The 20,096-nt window shown below is 42.4% G+C and overlaps 1 protein-coding gene across 1 annotated transcript in view; it reads right to left on the bottom strand.

The window, feature by feature from the left end:
- The window catches only part of ADAM10 (ADAM metallopeptidase domain 10), a 309,988-nt gene that overhangs the window by 115,542 nt on the left and 174,350 nt on the right, over positions 1 to 20,096 (bottom strand). The window contains exon 5 of the mRNA XM_030188829.1: positions 1,173 to 1,276. Coding sequence (XP_030044689.1) covers positions 1,173 to 1,276 — 104 coding nt within the window. The remainder of the gene's footprint in view (positions 1 to 1,172; positions 1,277 to 20,096) is intronic.

The following is a 20,096-nucleotide window of genomic DNA, read 5'->3' as shown; positions in this document are numbered from 1 at the left end:
GTCTTGCCCCATCCTTGGCCACCTTTAAATCTAGACTGAAAGCCCACCTCTTTAACATTGCTTTTGACTCGTAACCACTTGTAACCACTCGCCTCCACCTACCCTCCTCTCCTCCTTCCTGTACACTTTAATTGATTTGATGACTTTATTTTTTTGTCTATTAGATTGTAAGCTCTTTGAGCAGGGACTGTCTTTCTTCTATGTTTGTGCAGCGCTGCGTACGCCTTGTAGCGCTATAGAAATGCTAAATAGTAGTAGTAGTTGTACTGCAGTCAGTAACCTGCAGTACTAAGATACAGCTGGTTGACTACTCCCTCAGCAGATTAAAGTGGTGTAGAAGTCTGACCTTTACTGCACCTTGATAACTTCCTCCTTAAATCTGAATGAATGGATGATTGAAAAGTAAAACAGAAGAGAGAAAACTACAATGAAAAAAAAAAAAAGTTAAAAAAAAATCATCCAAGAGCACATGAAAGCTACAAACAATTTTGGTTTTCAGAATGTTCAGCTATTGAGATAATAGAGCTACATAAAAAACAGCTATGTCAATTTTTTTTATTTTGAAAGAGGTACATATTGGATTACATGAATATAATTTTACAAAGTTTACACATAAAACTATTTGAAATTCTAAGGGTGGGAAAGAAGAAACTAGAAAGAAATTTGAGTAGAAAATACTTCTATTTCTCCCAACAAAGGAACAGTGTCCCTGAACAGCAGCTATTGCTTGATAGTTACACTTGGCCTGTGACATGTAATTTTATAGTTTACCAGTTTCTTTCCTCATATTTCCCTATTGTTTTTGTACATATTCCACCTCAGATGGCACAGCTAGGTGCCCTATGTCCTTGCTTGACAGTACTTGACAGAAATGAGGCTTGACAGTACTATCCTCCAAGAATTACTCTCCATTCCAATTACTAGGGGTCACTGCAGCAGCAAATGTCTACCTTCGCCACTGGGCAGAGGATGTGAATTTGAGTTTCCTGACCTTAAATTTTCAGTGATTAAGGACACAGCAAAGTGTTAGTCCTATATCATTTGGATATAGCAAAGTGTTAGTCCTATATCATTTGGATATGTACAAAGATTACATACCTTCAGCTTAAAAGACGGCTTCAAATTCATTTCAATTGCTTTGCATTGGTACTATTTACATTTATAGCCCATACCTGTGTTACTGGTTGCTCTACAGCAGACGTCTGATACTTCTTCATTCTTTCAAATACTGAATGATCTGCACAACCTCCCTGTGGCCCATATTTGTGAGGATACTCTGAAATATGAAGAGCAGTCAAGTCAAACTGTCACAATTTCTATAACATTCATGGACAATTGTAAGGCTAGCACAGTGAAATGCATATTTAATTCTAAATGCATCTTATGGTTTCCATATGTCTCGGTTTGTGCTTTCACATGGTCTACTAATTAGTAAACCTAAAGAGGCTGGTTAACTAGTTTTATAATTATCAACATATATCTTCCACTAAATTCTGGTTTTCCTTGGATTTTCCATCAAGATTTTCACTCATTTATATTTTCCTCACCTTAATGCACATCCAAGCTAGCTTTTAAAAGGGCATTCCCCCGCATTTATCTATGCTGTAAACCTGAAAATCCAGAGTTCAAATTAAGCTTCTCCCACCACCACTCCTTGTGATCTTGAGCAAGCCACTTAACCCAAGGTGGTTAGATGAAAACAGGAGACAGGGTGAGATTATCTAGCCCATTATAAGGGCCGAAGCCAGTATATGGACCTTGCCAGCAACAGACAGAGCTTGCCCCTATTTTCACTCACCCAAAACAATAGAAAATGCTATTGAAAACAATAGCTAAAGATTATTAGAAATAAGGGACTGCTTATATGTGGTCCATCTATAAAATGTCAAACGCTGTTCCAGTTGGATAGGCAGTGCCTTAAAAGATAGAGACAAACGATATTTTTTGTTTGTTTTTAACTTATTTGACAGCTTTTTAATTTATTTGAAAGCTTCCCATACATAGATATAAATACCATGAAATAAAAATTGAATATCACTAAAACAGCTTAAAAATTGTGCTGGTAGAAATAGCAGCTGTAAACTCTGTATTTTGTGCTCATTTTTCTACACTGTTCTACACAGTACAGATGGCCAAATTTCAGTGAGGATATCTGTTTCCTGATGGGTTCATCTGAACTGTTGTAATCTGCCTTGGGAAGCCTGGTGTTATAAAGATGGAATATATTGAAATTAAATGGAAGTAAAATTAAACTCTTTCATTGGGGAACATAGAATAACATCTTCATCTGTTTTGTAGAAGTTTACATTTTAGATACACAAATGGCATGTTTCAGGGACAAGTGGTTTCATACGTCAAAATAAAAAATATTTTGTTTCATGCACATCTCTTGTTTAAACATAACTAAATGAGCTATAAGCCCCTAACGCAGTCCATTGGTTTTCTTATATTTTATTCTTGTGATGACTTATACTGTGCCAAAACTGAAAACTCCTATCTCTATCTGGTCAATAATAAAAGGAGCTCATTGTGAACACTACCACCCTTAAAGGTTGTTTTCTAGCTGTACATGAAGAATTGTTATATTGAATATATAAGTATACATTTTTGTTCTTAGTCATGCATCCATAGGTTATACATCCTTTCACGAAAACCAGTTAATTTAACTTAGTGAAACATAACCACAGCGGCATGGTTTGGTCGCATTTTCACTATAATACTAGAGACCAACTAAGGAACAGGTTATTTTGAGTTAGTCTTCATTGGACCAAACTTTCTTTCCTTGTGCCATCACCATCCAGCTGGATAGGCAGTGTCTTAAAGGGTGGAGGATCAACATTGGTTTTTTGTTTGATTTTTTTTTTTTACATTTATATTACACATTATCCCAAGCAACCTCGGCTTCAATGTGGCTTACATTTGAAAATACAGCGAGACAGAATAATAGAATTCAGTTATATCATGGAAGCAAGTTGATAGATATGTCTGAAACATTTAGCAAAGTTGAAATTAGCATATATACCCAACTGGGCATTTAAAAGTCTGTCCTTTAAAAATGCCACATATTCAGAAATTATAGCCATAAGTATAGACAGTTATTCAAATATCATATGCATATACCAGAACACGCATCCATATACACATTGCAAAAGTAAAAAACTATTAGTACAGAGTAGATCCATAACTTTTTCTCATTTCCACCTTACACATTCCAAAATTCCAGACAGCAGATGTACAGATCAGCAGAACCCAAAGCAGTCCAAAACAAGTAAAGTCCGAATCAACAGAGTTTATACCTAATTGTTCAACCACACTTAGGATTCACCTTTGGGTTTAAAAAGCAAATATATGCACATGTAAGGACTGGATAAATTCAAAGTTTCAACAAATGCTCTTAATATGTACTTGGTAGCAATAACGAAACAGTGATGGAATATTCACACATAGCAAGCAGCCTGAGCCAATAGATTTATTTTCCATTGAACATAATTAACTTTGTATGAACTTGGCGGCTAATAGTGTGCTGAACTGGAAAATGTTGGCACACTGAGGGGGTCTTTTACAAAGGTATGCTAGCATTTTTGCGTGCGCTAAACACTAAAAGGCACCCATAGGAATATATAGCCATCTCTTGCACTTAGCGAATGATTATTTTTAGAGCACACTAAAAATGCTAGCGCGTCTTTGTAAAAGGACCCCTTAGACAGACTCGACAGAACTTCTGCATGAAGGAAGCCCATCCCTCATTATTCAATACCTTTCTGTGAACTAGTAGTAATAAAGGCAAGTGAATTTTTATAATGTATCACTGCAATCCACAAAAGAAAAGGAACAAGTTCCCACATGCTATCTTTTTCTTCTGTAGGCACAGGGGAAAAAAAAGATGTTAAATGCTCCCAAGGTTTCAATCTAATTTATGTTTTGTTTTGTTTTTAATTGTACTCATAAATTAGTAAGTCTGATTGTTAAGCACCTGATTCTCATAACATGATGTGTGTTTTGGGGCCCTTTACTAGGTGAAACTTCTCTGCACTAACACAGGGAGTCCCCACAACCAGCCCCTCCAAATGACACAATGATTTACAATTTAGGGAAATGGGACTTGATATACCACCTTTCTATGGAATTTTGCAACTACATTCAAAGTGATTTACATATATACAGGTACTTATTTTGTACCTGGTGGAATAGAGGGTTAAGTGACTTGCCCACAGTCACAGGGAGCTGCGTGGGAATCGAACCCAGTTCCCCAGGATCAAAGTCCGCTGCACTAACCACTAGGCTACTCCTCCGCCCCACTAGTAATTCAGAATTAATTACTACTGTAACAGATGAAACCAATACTTCCTCTGAGTACATCCGTATGCTGCACAATGTAAAAATATAAGCAAGATCAAATAAAAATGCCACCAACAATAAAAGAACAACAACGTGTATAGAACAGCTCATAGATTTGCTTGCTTTGTTTTGGGTGAATGGGGATGATGGCTGTGTGGAGAAGGAAAGGAAAGCAACCTAATTGTCTTCAACTTTTTGACATCATCCCATCTCCTGTTATCTAACCTCCTTGACTTAACCCTCCACTGCCTCAGGTACAAAACTTAGGACCTTATTTGCTAAGCTGCAATAAGCCATTAAATCAGTGCTCTATTTTATCATGGGAAAATTCATCAAGGGATTCACCAACCCATGATGTTTCAGTAACACAAGCAATTTTTTTTTTTTTTTGCATTACTGCAATCTTACATGTCCCCAGTCACAGAAATATAAAAAGATAGTAGGCCCCAAGGCAGGGTCAAGCTAGTGACAGAAAAAAAAAAAAAAAAAAAAAGGAACACCCCCCCCCCCCTCATCAATGGACTAGGCATGGCAAGACACTTCCCCAACAGCACCTACCAATGAAGTCCAAGAATGATCCCCAGTCAATTCTGACCTAGTGGCTCACTCTGAAAAAATAGCCTGACCCCAGATGTAGTACTATGGAACTACTGTTAGTGTGCTGAGGCTGCCGCTGGGAAAGGAGTGACTGAGGTTTGCTCCTTTCTACCACTACCCACAAGGGAGATATCTGGTAGATGCCAGAAGGTTGTGGGAGTAGTTCAGAGATGGCCTTGGGGGCAAGGCAAGTTCTTTCATGGCACTAACCACTTTAATTTGCTCCCTGCGATCATCTGCTCATGCACTAGCCAGCCTAGGGTCCTGAGAATTTCAATAGCTGGCTCAAAGCCTGGTGTCACCAAGAAGGATTTAGGTACATAGAAGGATGGGGCAATACGTGGAAAAACAAAAGACTATACTGTAATGATGGGCTGCATCTCACTGTGGCAGGAAAAAAAATCCTTGGGGAGAAATTCAGACAATATATTTCTAGGCATTTAAACTAGAAGGCGGGGTGACATATGGGGGCAGCTCACTTCAAGTGGTCACCCCCAGCTAAAGCTAAAGACAAGATGCGTCAGTAGAAAAGAAACCAATGAAAACAACAATCTCTGCAAATCACTTCTTACCAACCCAACACAGCAGGAAGTGAGACTAAACAAGAAATTAAACAGAAGGTAAAAATTCCACTGAAATGTAGATGGAAAGCGATGACCACAAATGCTTGCAGTCTAAGCAATAAAGTTCATTACCTTCAAGCCCTGATGATGGAGGCAGACTTAGACGTTGTTGTAATCACGGAGACATGGCTCAATGGTCCCCTTAAATTGGATGCAAACATGAACCTTATTCTACCATAACTCCACTTTGTATTTGTTCTTTACCAGCTGGCGAACGCCTTACGGTACTAAGTAAGCCACATTGAGCCTGCTAATAGGTGGGAAAATGTGGGATACAAATGTAACAAATAAATAAATAAATCTATTTAGGAAGGATAGAGATGGTCGTAAAGGTGGAGGAGTAGCTCTGTATGTGAGAAATGATATTGCAGCGACTGAAATGACAGGGACCTGGGAAAAGGAAGAAGCTATATGGATCACCTTAAAAAGAGATTATAGAACCTCTGTCCACGTGGGTGTTGTCTACAGACCGACACAATTGGAAGAACTAGATAAAGATCTGATCGCAGATATTCAAAAGTTGGGAAAGAAGAGAGAGGTGCTGTTGCTGGGAGATTTCAATCTGCCGGATGTAGACTGTAAGGTTCCATCTGCGGAACTGGAAAGAAGTAGAGAGATCATGGATGTTTTCCAAAGTGCTCTGCTCAGACAAATGGTGATGGAACCCACGAGGGAGGGAGCGACGCTGGATCTGGTGCTCACAAATGGGGATACTGTGTCAAACGTCCGAGCGGATGCCCACCTGGGCAGCAGTGACCATCAAACAGTTTGGTTTGATGACAGCTGAAGTGGAGGGCCACCACTCAAAACTCAAAGTCCTGGATTTCAAGTGTGCTGACTTTAGTAAAATGGGGGAATACCTGAGGAAGGAGCTGATGGGCTGGGAGGACGAACGAGAGGTGGAAGGACAGTGGTCGAGGCTGAAAGAAGCTATAAATATGGCCACAAACCTTTATGTAAGGAGAATAAATAAAAGCAAGAGAAAAAGGAACCCGATATGGTTCTCCAAGCAAGTGGCTGAGAAAATAAAGGCTAAAGAGTTGGCGTTCCTGAAATACAGAAAAATTCAAGAAGAGGAACACGGAGAGGAATACCAGATGAAACTGAAAGAAGACAAGAGAGAGATACGCCTGGCGAAAGCGCAAGCGGAAGAACAAATGGCTACAAAGGTAAGGAGGGGTGACAAAAATTTCTTCAGGTATATTAGTGAAAGGAGAAAGACTAAAAAGGGAACTGTGAGACTGAAAGATGCTGCAAACTGCTATGTAGATAATGATGAAGAAAAAGCAAATTTGCTAAATAGATACTTTTGTTCTGTTTTCACAGAAGAAAATCCTGAAGGACCACGATTGATTGGCAAAAGTACATATGAGAATGGAGTGGATATAGCACCATTCACGGAAGAGAGTGTGTATGAACAACTTGAAAATCCTAAAGGTGACAAAGCCGTGGGACCAAACGGGATCCACCCCAGGATATTGAGGGAGCTCAGAGGTTCTGGCGGGTACTCTTAAAGATTTATTTAATAAATCCTTGGAGACGGGAGAGGTTCCGTGGGATTAGAGAACAGCGGATGTGGTCCCTCTTCACAAAAGTGGTGATAGGGAAGAACCTGGAAACTACAGGCCGGTAAGTCTCACTTCGGTTACTGGAAAAGTAATGGAAGCGATGCTGAAGGAAAGGATAGTGAATTTCCTGGATACCAATACGTTGCAAGATCCTAGACAACATGGTTTTACCAAAGGGAAATCATGCCAAACGAATCTCATTGAATTCTTTGAGTGGGTGACCAGAGAACTGAATCATGGTGTGCTATAGACGTAATCTACTTAGATTTCAGCAAAGCTTTTGACATGGTTCCACACAGGAGGCTCTTGAATAAACTTGACAGGCTGAAGATAGGAGCTGATGTGGTGAACTGGATTATGATTAGATTGTGAGCACATTAGGGACAGAGAAAGTAAATGCATATATAATATGTACAGCACTGCGTACATCTAGTAGCGCTATAGAAATGATTAGTAGTAGTAGTAGTAGTAATAGTAATAGGGTCCATTAGAGTCTCAGCATCTGCCGAGCTGTGAACTGTCAGTCCTGGGAGAAAGGCTCGAACCTTCTGCTTATCAAGCAGGGCTCCCATGAATTCCAATTGCAGGGAAGAGTGAAGATGGGACTTGGGGTAGTTTAAAACAAACCCTAATAGCCCGAGCACCCAAATAGTCCTCTGGCATGCTCTTCACCAGCCAATTGTCGAGGTAAGGAAACACATGCACCCCCCTGCAAGGCATTTGGTGAATACCCTGGGAGTTGACACGAAGCTAAAAGACAACACACGGTACTGGAAGTGGTGAAACTGAAGATACTTAACGGGATGTGTGTATATGCATCCTTTAAGTCTAGAGAACATAGTACTACTACTACTACTATTTAGCATTTCTATAGCTCTACAAGGTGTACGCAGCGCTGCACAAACATAGAAGAAAGACAGTCCCTGCTCAAAGAGCTTACAATCTAATAGACAAAAAAATAAAGTAATCAAATCAATTAAAGTGTACAGGAAGGAGGAGAGGAGGGTAGGTGGAGGCGAGTGGTTACGAGTCAAAAGCAATGTTAAAGAGGTGGGCTTTCAGTCTAGATTTAAAGGTGGCCAAGGATGGGGCAAGATGTAGGGGCTCAGGAAGTTTATTCCAGGTGTAGGGTGCAGCGAGACAGAAGGCGCGAAGTCTGGAGTTGGCAGTAGTGGAGAAGGGAACAGATAAGAAGGATTTATCCATGGTGCGGAGTGCACGGGAAGGGGTGTAGGGAAGGACGAGTGTGGAGAGATACTGGGGAGCAGCAGAGTGAGTACATTTATAGGTTAGTAGAAGAAGTTTGAACAGGATGCGAAAACGGATAGGGAGCCAGTGAAGGGTCTTGAGGAGAGGGGTAGTATGAGTAAAGCAACCCTGGCGGAAGACGAGACGGGCAGCAGAGTTTTGAACCGACTGGAGGGGGGAGAGGTGACTAAGTGGGAGGCCAGCAAGAAGCAGATTGCAGTAGTCTAAACGAGAGGTGACAAGGGTGTGGATGAGGGTTTTGGTAGAGTGCTCGGAAAGAAAGGGGCGGATTTTACGGATGTTGTAAAAAAAGAAACGACAGGTCTTGGCAATCTGCTGGATATGAGCAGAGAAGGAGAGAGAAGAGTCAAAGATGACCCCAAGGTTTCGAGCTGAGGAGACAGGGAGAATGAGAGAGCCATCAACAGAAATAGAAAACGGGGGGAGCGGGGAGGTGGGTTTGGGGGGGGGTTGAGACATAGCCAATCATGTTCCTGAATCATGGGAAGGAGGGTATCCAGGGAAACCATCCTGAACTTTTGACTAAATTTAATCAGGGCCCTTAGGTCTAGGATAGGACGCAACCCCCCTGTCTTCTATTGTACGAGGAAGTACCTGGAATAGAATCCCTACCCTTCATCCCCTGGTGGAACTGGCTTGACTGCATGGGCCTTTAGAAGAGCAGAGAGTTCCTCTGCAAGCATCTGCTCCTGCTGAGAACTGAAGTAATGAGCACTCAGTGGACAATGTTGCGGTTTCCAATGCCAATTTGGGGTGTATCCGAGGTGGACTATTTGGAGAACCCACCTGTCAGAGGTTATAAGGGGCCACCTTTCCATGAAAAACTTCAGCCTCCCTCTGTGGTTAAGTCGTCCGGTACGGACACTGACCGCGGCTATGCTCTACTGGAGCCAGTCAAAAGCTCGTCCCTTGCTTTGACTGGGGAGCATCAGGGGCCTTAGGTGCACGGTGTTGACGAGAACACTGGGGTTGAGCCTGAGCAGGCTGGTAAAAGGAGGTGGCGTACCTACGCCTCTGTGAGCAGTAGGCACCCCTCCTAGATGAGGAGGTTGAAGCAGAAGGCTCCTGGTGGGAGAGAGAAGAGAAGTTATCAGTGTGCTTTTTGATTTGGTCAGTGACATCCTCAACCTTCTCTCCAAAAATGTTATCCTCCAGGCATGGGGATCCACCAACCTCTGCTGAACCGACCGTTCCAAGTCAGAAATACGTAGCTATGAGAGTCTGCACATTGCTATACTCTGAGCAGAGATCCTAGATGCCATGTCAAAGTTGTCTTCACGCCCCTGACCAAGAACTTACGACATTGCCTTCTACTGATTGGCCAACCGGCGTACCGACTCGGCCTGCTCTGGTGGGAAAGAGTCCGCTAAGTCCAGCAAGTACACACTCACAAAGAGTTGGTAAGATTGTACAAGGGACATGAGCATTGAGGCCTGGAGCATCTTCCTCTCAAAAGAGTCCAAAGTCCTAGCTTCTCTGCCTGGGGGTACCAAGGCATAGTCTCTAGAATTCCTGCCTCTCTTGAGAGCAGATTCCACACCATGGAATTGTGAGGCAACTAGGGCCTATAAAAACCAGGTGTGCTGTGGATCCGATACACTGTGTCAATCTTCTTGGGCAGGAAAGGGACCAACAGAGGGGACTTCCAGTTTCTATCAAGGACTTCCTTGAGAACCTCATGGAAAGGGACAGTCACAGACTCCATAAGAGGCGACTCATAGTCCAGGACCTTGAGCAACTTAGCCCTGGGCTCGTCCTCCACTTCCAAACAAAATGGAATAGCCTCAACCATTTTACAAAGGAGGGGAACTAAAGGCTTTCCAGAGGAGACTTTCTCCTTTAAAGCGGAGGGGAGGGTTCAGAGGGGATGCCATAGGACTTATCCTCTGAAAAATACCTTGGTTCCTTCTCTTGACTCCCATGAGCATTCCTCATCTGTGTCAGACATCAGCTCCTCATGGAATGGCTGATACCGAACCGGTCTAAAATTAGAGAAGCCATGATCCCAAGAGGGGTGTCGAGGAGATGGCTCCTGCTTTGACTCCGGTGAAGCTTCGTCCAACGAAGCCGAGAGGGTACTGGCTTGGGTGGCAGTCGACACCGAGGCCACACCACAGACTGAAGGCCAAGCAAAACCATAATGGGAGGCAGGGTAGACACAAGCACCCCCGATGCTGATGCACACCGTTGCAAAAGGCCATTCAGCAGCTCAGAGAGCAAGGCCCACAGGGAGAAAGGCCTGAATACGCTCATCGAGGGCCGACACCAGGAAAATCTGAGGTGCCAGCTCTGAGACAGGCTGCAGAACTGATAGGGCTGAGACAGGAGTTGGGTCTTGACTGCTAGGGGACAGATGCATTGGCACCTCCTGAATAGAGGGGAAGGATCATCCTGGTGCCGATGCTTCAAGTGCCAAATCCCTCAATGCCCCGGAGCTCCAGGCACCATGCATCGAGGACGACTGATAGTGATGCTGCTTGGCCTTCGCTTAGAGCTCGGCATCAGGACTCCTTGGCGCTGACAAGGATGACGTTGAATCCTCACGACGCCTCAGTGTTGGGTCTGACACTGTCCAGTCTCGGGGGCCCTATCTAGCAGTCGGCGTCAGGTGGAGAACCACTCAATGCACTACTGCTCCCAGTGTCCATGGCTCTTGAAGCAGCCATGTGGACCGATACTCCCGATGCCAGTGCAGTCTTTGAAGTCGATGCCAACTCTGCAGACCTTGATGCCGATGTTGAGGACTGGAACCTAGCTCCAAAAATCTTCTTGCGTTGAGTCACCCGAGTCCTATTTTTCATTCGAAGACAGAGGACACAGTTAACAGAGCTATGGTAAACACTAAAGACACCAAGAATGAGTGTCTTAACCAGAAATGGTCCAATTGCTCCGGGTACAGCGCTTGAAGCCGCTGGAAACTTTAGTGGACATGAACGAAAAACTTCTGTAGCCAAATCAAAAGACATGATGGTGCCTGAGAAAAGGTGCAAAGCACCAGAAAATAAAAGACAAGGGAAGAACCCAGCTGAAGTCAAGACCTAAACGCAACCCAAGACATGGAAAAATAAAGGAAACCTAAACTGGAGAAAAAAGAAACTAAAAGAGTACGGGAATGAACAGCACTGAAACCTGAGAACAGGCACAATGAAAAACAGGCAAAAAAAAAAAAACCTGAAAGAAACCAAAAAAACAAGCTCTTCCAGACCAGGAGCGAAGAGAAAAACCACAAACGCAGTTTCTTCACCGTGATAGAAAAACTACAAGAGGACCTTACAAAACTGGGCATCCAAATGGCAGGTGACATTTAATGTGAGCAAGTGCAAAGTGATGCATGTGGGAAAGACGAACCCAAACTATAGCTATGTAAGGCAAGGTTCCACATTAGGAGTCATCAACCAAGAAAGGGATCTAGGCGTCATCGTTGAAACCCTCTAGAATGTTAGGAATTATTAGGAAAGGAATGGAAAACAAAAATGAGGACGTTATAATGCTTTTGTATCAAGATCACACCTCAAATATTGTGTTCAATTCTCATAAACCACATTTCAAAAAAAGATATAGTGGAATTAGAAAGGTACAGAGAAGGGCAACAAAAATGATAAAGGAGATTAAAGGGGATGGGACAACCTCCCTATAAGGAAAAGCTATAGCGGCTAGGGCTCTTCAGCTTGGAGAAAATACGCCTGAGGGGAGATATGAAAGAGGTCTATAAAATAACAAGTGATTGGAACAGGTAGTCGTGAATTGCTTGTTTACTCTTTCCAAAAACACTAGGACTAGGGGGCATGCAATGAAGATACCAAGTAGTAAATTTAAAACGAATCGGAGAAGATATTTCTTCACTCAACGTGTAATTAAACTCTGGAATTCGTTGCCAGAGAATGTGGTAAGAGCAGTTAGCATAGCGAGGTTTAAAAAAGGTTTGGATAACTTTCTAAAAGAAAAGTGCATAAGCCATTATTAAGATGGTCTTTGGGAAAATCCACTACTTATTTCTAAAATAAGCAGCAAAAAATGTATTGAACTGTTTTGGGACCTTGCCAGGTACTTGTAACCTGGATTGGACACAGTTGGAAACAGGATACTGAACTCAATGGACCTTTGGTCTGTCCTAGTATGGCAACACTAATGTACTAATGTATTTTTTTTTTTAAGTGAGTAGTGGAGCCTCCATAGAAAAGAAGAACCAGGCTACGTTGGGGGAGGGAGAGAGGAGGATGGTAAACCTCAGACTCCTCTGAGTAACTCTCCTGCTCCAATTTTTTTTTTTTTTAATGGAGCTCAAATCCTTAAGGAAAACACAACCTGTTCAACTGATAAGAGTTCAAATGGTTCAGAAGCATCAGAACAGCTCAGAAGCTGAATGCGCAGACTGTCACCATCTGCTGGAGGCAGAAAAATACTGAGGACCTAAAGCTGCACAGTGTTCTTGAGAGCTCACAACTCTTATTCTGTCTTCATCTGCTAGTTGATAGACATAACCCACAAGCTCTGGACTGGGCTAGAATGGACGTTAAAGAAAGGGGTCAAAAATGCCTGGGGGCTAAGCACTCTCCAAAAGCTTAACAAATGAAATGAAATTTGGCATAAGGGAAAAGCCAGTAAAAAGATACAACAGATTTTTACTTAGTTGTAGGCAGAATATAAATTGTTAAATAAATAAATTTTAAAATGTGCCAAATCGAGTTGTGGGCTCCAGAGAAATAAGCCCTTCCCTAAAAAACAGCCCAATGCATGTGTATGGGAGACCAAGTTCCAGTTTCTGTAGTACAGAAATAACATGAAATATGGAAGTTCTAAAACAGTACTAAGCTGCTTAAAAGGCTGAATTCCCTAGTTTTGGTAGCCCTTAAACTGTTCCTATCGCTGTTTGCAATAGCTCCACCCAACAGCACCTCACAACTGTCCCATCCGAAAAACTACTCTCTAGAGAATGACACGGGGACGGAGAACCACAGTAGCCCCGGGTTTGGGGACGGGGACAGGGACAGAGCTCGCGGGGATGGGGCGGGGGACAGATCCCGCGGGGATGGGGGCAGGGGACAAACTTTGTCCCCATGTCATTTTCTACTTTGAAGCCTGTTAATGAACTGGTTATTTATGTTTAAGTGATGCCTACAAAGGTATTTTGATTTTTTTGGAAAAACAAGCAAACATACTGGCCACAACTAGCAAAATTAGCATGGGAGATCCTGTACATCCTGCTACCAGCACATCTTCTAAGAAGACAGCTTCTATTCCAGGAAGGACTGTGGAAGACAGGAGAGCTAGATTGAATCCTGAGATTGTTGATGATTTCTCACTTATCCACAGATTTAAACATACATAGTAACATAGTAGATGACGGCAGAAAAAGACCTGCACGGTCCATCCAGTCTGCCCAACAAGACAACTCATGTGTGCTACTTTTGTGTATACCCTACTTTGATTTGTACCTGTGCTCTTCAGGGCACAGACCGTATAAGTCTGCCCAGCACTAGCCCCGCCTCCCAACCACCGGCTCTGGCATAGACCGTATAAGTCTGCCCAGCACTATTCCCGCCTCCCACCACCAGCTCTGACACAGACCGTATAACTCTGCCCAGCGCTATCCCTGCCTCCCAACCTCCAGTCCCGCCTCCCACCACTGGCTCTGGCACAGACCGTATAAGTCTGCCCCGCACTATCCCCGCCTCCCAACCTCCAGCCCCGCCTCCCACTACCGGCTCTGCTATCCAATCTCGGTTAAGCTCCTGAGGATCCTTTCCTTCTGAACAGGATTCCTTTATGTTTATCCCACACATGTTTGAATTCCGTTACCGTTTTCCTCTCCACCACCTCCCGCGGGAGGGCATTCCAAGCATCCACCACTCTCTCCGTGAAGAAATACTTCCTGACATTTTTCTTGAGTCTGCCCCCCTTCAATCTCATTTCATGTCCTCTCGTTCTACTGCCTTCGTATCTCTGGAAAAGATTCGTTTGCAGATTAATATCTTTCAAATATTTGAACGTCTGTATCATATCACCCCTGTTTCTCCTTTCCTCCAGGGTATACATGTTCAGGTCAGCAAGTCTCTCCTCATACGCCTTGTTACACAAATCCCATACCATTCTCGTAGCTTTTCTTTGCACCGCTTCGATTCTTTTTACATCTGATAAACATATGTACAGTACTGTTTATTATTATACATACAATATACAGTCTCAGTTAACTGACATTAGGCTGGCTTGAAGTAATCAGTTATAGTCCTCTGTACACTCTTGGGTCTCTGAGTTCCATGGACTACATCTGCCAGACGGTAAAAACTGTCACAGCACTGACATCCAGTGGCCTCCAGATAGGCCCGCAGTGTTGAGACTCTCCAGCGCTCTTGCAAAAGTGACAGGAGGAGGTTGTTGAATTTCATCAGCATGTGCCTCGCTCCTCATTTCTTCATCTGTTCCATCATCAGCCATTGTTGCCTGCGTGTAGGCGCATATCTTGACATCAGTGCTGTCTTCAGCTGTTTGTAGATAGTAATCAACAGCTATGTAGCGATGGAACTCCTCTTCAGTAACACCGGCTGGGATGTCAATAACCTCTTCATCTGACGCGTTTACAACAGTTGCATCTGTTTCATCCCTCTCCACATCCTTAACAAAGCTTGCTCGCTTGTAGCAGTTCACAATGGTTGCCTGTGTAACATGATTCCAGGCTTCTTTCTGCATATGTAGGAAACCCAACAGTAATAGATTACGAGCCAGTTCAACAGCACGTTTATATCCTTGGCAGTCTGGTCTTCCATAACGCTCATCAGATGACGTAGCACAAGAGCCCGATAATGTTGTTTGAAATTGGCTACTATGCCCTGATCCATAGGTTGGATCAGAGAGGTAGTGTTTGGTGGCAGGAAGACCACCTTGATGTTAGACAGCCTGACATTGTCCCTGTGTGCAGCACAATTATCACAAAGCAGCAAAATCTGACGCTTTTGTGCCCGCATTCTAGTGTCTAACTTCTTTAGCCACTGCTTCCAAATTTCCCCTGTCATCCATGAATTTGCATTAGCCTTAGCCTTGTATGACACAGGAAGTCACTTAACTTTCTTGAAGCAATGGGGCTGTTTGCTCTTTCCAATGACGAGGGGTTCCAACTTCTCACTCCAATCCATATTGCAGCAAAGGAGGATTGTCAGTCGGTCCTTCGATGTTTTACCTCCAGTAGTTTCGGAATGTTTGAATGCAAGTGTTCCATCAGGAATCGCTCGCCAGTAGAGACCATTTTCATCAGCATTGAAAATGTCACGAGATGCAAACTTGTTCAAGATGGTAGGAAGAACTGAAACAACCCAATTTTCAGCACCAAAGTCATCAGTGTTTTGTTTCTCACCATGCTGCTTCTTGAATTTTATGCTGTTCCTCTCCTTCCATCTTTCCAACCATCCAACAGTGGCTTTGAATTCAGTTAGTCCAAGACTTTCTCCTACCTACATAAGTACATAAGTAATGCCATACTGGGAAAAGACCAAGGGTCCATCGAGCCCAGCATCCTGTCCACGACAGCGGCCAATCCAGGCCAATGGCACCTGGCAAGCTTCCCAAACGTACAAACATTCTATACATGTTATTCCTGGAATTTTGGATTTTTCCAAGTCCGTTTAGTAGCGGTTTATGGACTTGTCCTTTAGGAAACCGTCCAACCCCTTTTTAAACTCTGCTAAGCTAACCGCCTTCACCACTTTCTCCGGCAACGAATTCCAGAGTTTAATTACACGTTGGGTGAAGAAAAATTTTCTCCGATTTGTTTTAAATTTACTACACTGTAGTTTCATCGCATGCCCGCTAGTCCTAGTATTTTTGGTTAGCTTTCTCCATAAGCAGTGGACCACTGACAGGAAACTGTCTGCTCCTGACTTGAGAAAACCATCGAAGAAGAGCATCTTCTACCTCCTCAGCTTTTCCCACCCATTTTCGTTTCCATTGTGGATTTGTGTTGTTTTGCCAGTCTTCCAGAAGCTGGTCTTTCTGCTTCAAAACATGTGAAATTGACTGAGATTGACACCATATTCTTTAGCAATAGATGCTTGACTTTGTTTTCTAATTTTTTAAAGAACTTCTATTCATTCAGCCAGTGTTAAAGTCTTACAATTCCGCCGCAACGACAACCCCGGTGTACACCCTAACAACATTCTTTCGCTTATTCTGCCTGTAGCAGTTAAAGAGGCAGTAAATTTGAAATCTCATTGGTTGTCACGCGCCAATCGGCTTCCGTATTCCATGTGCGCGCTTATGCGCAGTCTGTCCTGCAGAGGAGCGGTCTTGAACCATGCATATAAGCAAATCTTTCACTTATCAGTGGTGCGCTAAACCGAACTTTGTCCCCATAGAAAATTGATGGTGCCAAAAACGGGACCAAAGTACGGCATGCGATTAAACAGAGCATGTGCTTATCCGACGTGCACTTAAATGGAGTGCACTGTATATACATACACACACACACATACACACATTAAAAGGTATTAAATACAAGACCTCCTATGCATCCAGTTTCTCCTTTTTGGGCAGCCAGCTTTGGAACGCTCTGCCAATATCCATCCGAACAATCAACGATCATCTACCATTCAGAAAAATGTTGAAGACCCATCTCTTCAAGAAAGCTTATCCTAATGTGTTTTCCCCTGTCCCTACCCCCTGTCACTTTCTGTTACTATGCCATCTTTGTCATGTATTGTAACCACCTGATTTATTGTAAGCCACATTGCGCCTGCTCATGTGGGTAAATGTGGGGTAGAAATGCACTAAAATAAATAAATAATGACCCAACTTAACTTTTTAAGCCCACCCACATGATTCCTGCCCCAACGATTATTATACCTTTGACCATGTCTCACAATCTCCTTATGCTCATTCCTCAATCTCTTCCTCTCCATCCTTCCTACTCCTTACCCCTCCCAATCTCTTCTCCTTTTGCTCATCCTATCTTTACCTCTCCATGCTCAATTTACATATCCTCAAAACCCCACTACTACTATGTTTACTACAACTTGTAACATTCTCCTTCAAGACTTTGTAATTCTATTTACTATGTAAGCCGCATTGAATCTGCTATGTGTGGGAAAGCGTGGGGTACAAATGTAATTAATAATAATAACATACATATATACACATAGACATACACACACAAATGCATGCGGTCTCCAGATACATGCACGGGGAATGTAAATAAATCCTTATCCCTTTATTTCATTTTCTTCATTAATTCTGTGAAAACTACTTCAAGAATTATACAGTTTTCTTATTGGCTACTATGTGTATTCCCAAACATGACCTGTTGTCACGGGAAGGGCCAGAATAAGCCAATGGTAAATTATGCGCATATTTTGTGTCCACGTGTTTAGGTGGGGACCTATGAAACGTGCTCAGAACTCAGGAATTTACATTATGCCCGGAAAGTAGAAGGGTGGGTAACATATCAGGACATTTTTATAGCTGTTCATCTTGAGGCAAGTTCATTTTTTCTGTGAATGAGGCATTAACCTTTAGTCCCAACTGGGGTCAGAGAGAGAGAGAGAGAGAGAGAGAGATGAGACTATATCTTTGATTCTAGTGGAGGCCTGGGAGAAGTAGATCATGCCTGATTCTTATCAAGGACTAGGAGGAGGAAGCCTGCTGTTCATGGCCTAGAATGAGGTAAAGTTTTGGCACTGGTACCGGTAAGTATCCTGAGAGACAGAAAGAGGACCACAGCAGCAAACAGGGAAAACAGAGGAGTGAAAGGTCTAGGGAGGATTGGGGAGGCTGGAAGAGTGTACACAGAAGAAGAGAGAGTGCAGAATAGGAAGGCTGCAAAGGAACAGAGAAAGGACAGATGCAGAAGGGGCTTCATGAAATAGGAAAGAATGTCCACATATGACGGAAGAAATGGACTAGATACTTCAACTGTTCCATCCCTCCACACACAGTATTCGTGGGGAGAGTGGTGGCAGGAATACAAGGTAGTTGTATTCTAACCCCATGAATATTTCAAACCTGGGTATTTTAGTTTGCAAAGCTTCCAATTTCTCCAGGACCAATAGGGGAACCAAAGCTATAGACCAGGGGCTCTCAACCCAATCCTCAGGACACACCCAAGTCAGTCAGGTTTTCAGGATAACCACAATAAATATGCATAAGATAAATCTGTATGCACTACCTTCATTGTATGCAAATCTCTCATGCATATTCATTATGGATATCCCAAAAATCTGACTTGACTGGGTGTGTCCTGACTGGGTTAACAACCCACCCCACCCCCAGACTAATGAATAACATTTCCCAGTATATATATGCATGACTGACCAGGATTTTACCTGCAATACTTGTAAGAAAACCAGCCTTTGCAGGAAGCTTGCAACATGCACAAGCAAGAAAACAGCTTTAATGGAGCTTTCTGCACACTGCCTAGACCCACCTAACTAATTTAGCAGCTTTCAGTGTGCACTCTGTATACATGCTTTAGAAACAAATATCTACGATCTTAATCTAAAAAATACCAATTAGCTTTTTGACTTACAAGATGCAAGACTTAATAGTACTATTTTACAAAACACTGTAGTCCAGATGATTTCCATTTACCTTCTCAGCAGGAATGAGTTAAAAGCATCAATTAAGCAATTGTAAACCATTTTTGAATGTTTCTTTTTTTGTCCCATTACTGTGTCTGCAGTTAACAGATTAAAAAAAAATGGAGAATGACGACATGCAGCAACAGTACTATTTGTAAAAACTTTGTAGAAAGAAAGTCATGATTATTTTTTGAGAAGCTATAGAGCAATCACAATTTTACTGATCATAAAATCTAAAATAAACTAAGTTCTAAATAACAATTACTCTGATGCCTTTTTATCCAGTGATGCTTGATGTCATTTTTTTGTACCATAATTCTTAGGTTGGTCTCTTTTTTTTTTTAATTTTGCTTTTTGAGGATGAGGGTGATTGCCTTTCTTCCTTTAACAACACTCCTAGTAGTTGAAGGAAGAAAGGCAACTCATTTGAGGTCACTGCTTAGCTGGTCACACTGATTGCAACTTAATACAAAACATGACATGCTCTAAGGATATGAATAACTTTAAAGCAGAAAGAAACTTACAGCTCCCCCCCCCCCCCCCCCCCCAAATATTCAGGTTGCAGCAATAGTGGTTTTAAAGATAACAGTTGATATCTGATTTAGACCCACATGTTCAATGCCGGACCTAATCTGGGCAACAGCATTCAATATCTGTCTCTCCTGCAAATACCGGCTGTTAAGGTGCCAAATGAGTTATCAGGGCACCAGTCTGAATATAAGCAGATATTAGGACATTATCATTGCATTACACACTTCCCAACTAGCGGACTGTAAATAGCCATTCCGTTAAGTGCTTGCCTCACCCAGATTCCACCCCAGTACTATCCTGATTATTTAAATGTCACTGAACATCAGCAGTCAGCCAAAATAATTTAATCAGGCAGAAGCCTCTCAAAATAGTTTTGAATATCTACCCCTTTATATTTTTGTAGCAACAGTATTCACAATTTGATAACAGATCAGAAATACCTTCTTCAAGGAGCAAACCAAATTAAAATTACATTAACTATAAATACCATTCTTCTGAAAACCAATTACATACAAACATACGGAGGTGCAAAAACAATTTCTTTTTCCAAATGTACCATTATCAAAGTTTAGAACCGAGATAAAACCCATACATTTAATTATAGCTTA

This window comes from Microcaecilia unicolor, chromosome 1 (assembly GCF_901765095.1).
Source record: "Microcaecilia unicolor chromosome 1, aMicUni1.1, whole genome shotgun sequence".
NCBI lineage: Eukaryota > Metazoa > Chordata > Amphibia > Gymnophiona > Siphonopidae > Microcaecilia > Microcaecilia unicolor.
Note: the sequence above shows the minus strand (reverse complement) of the source record. Positions and strands in the feature narration are given on the sequence as shown.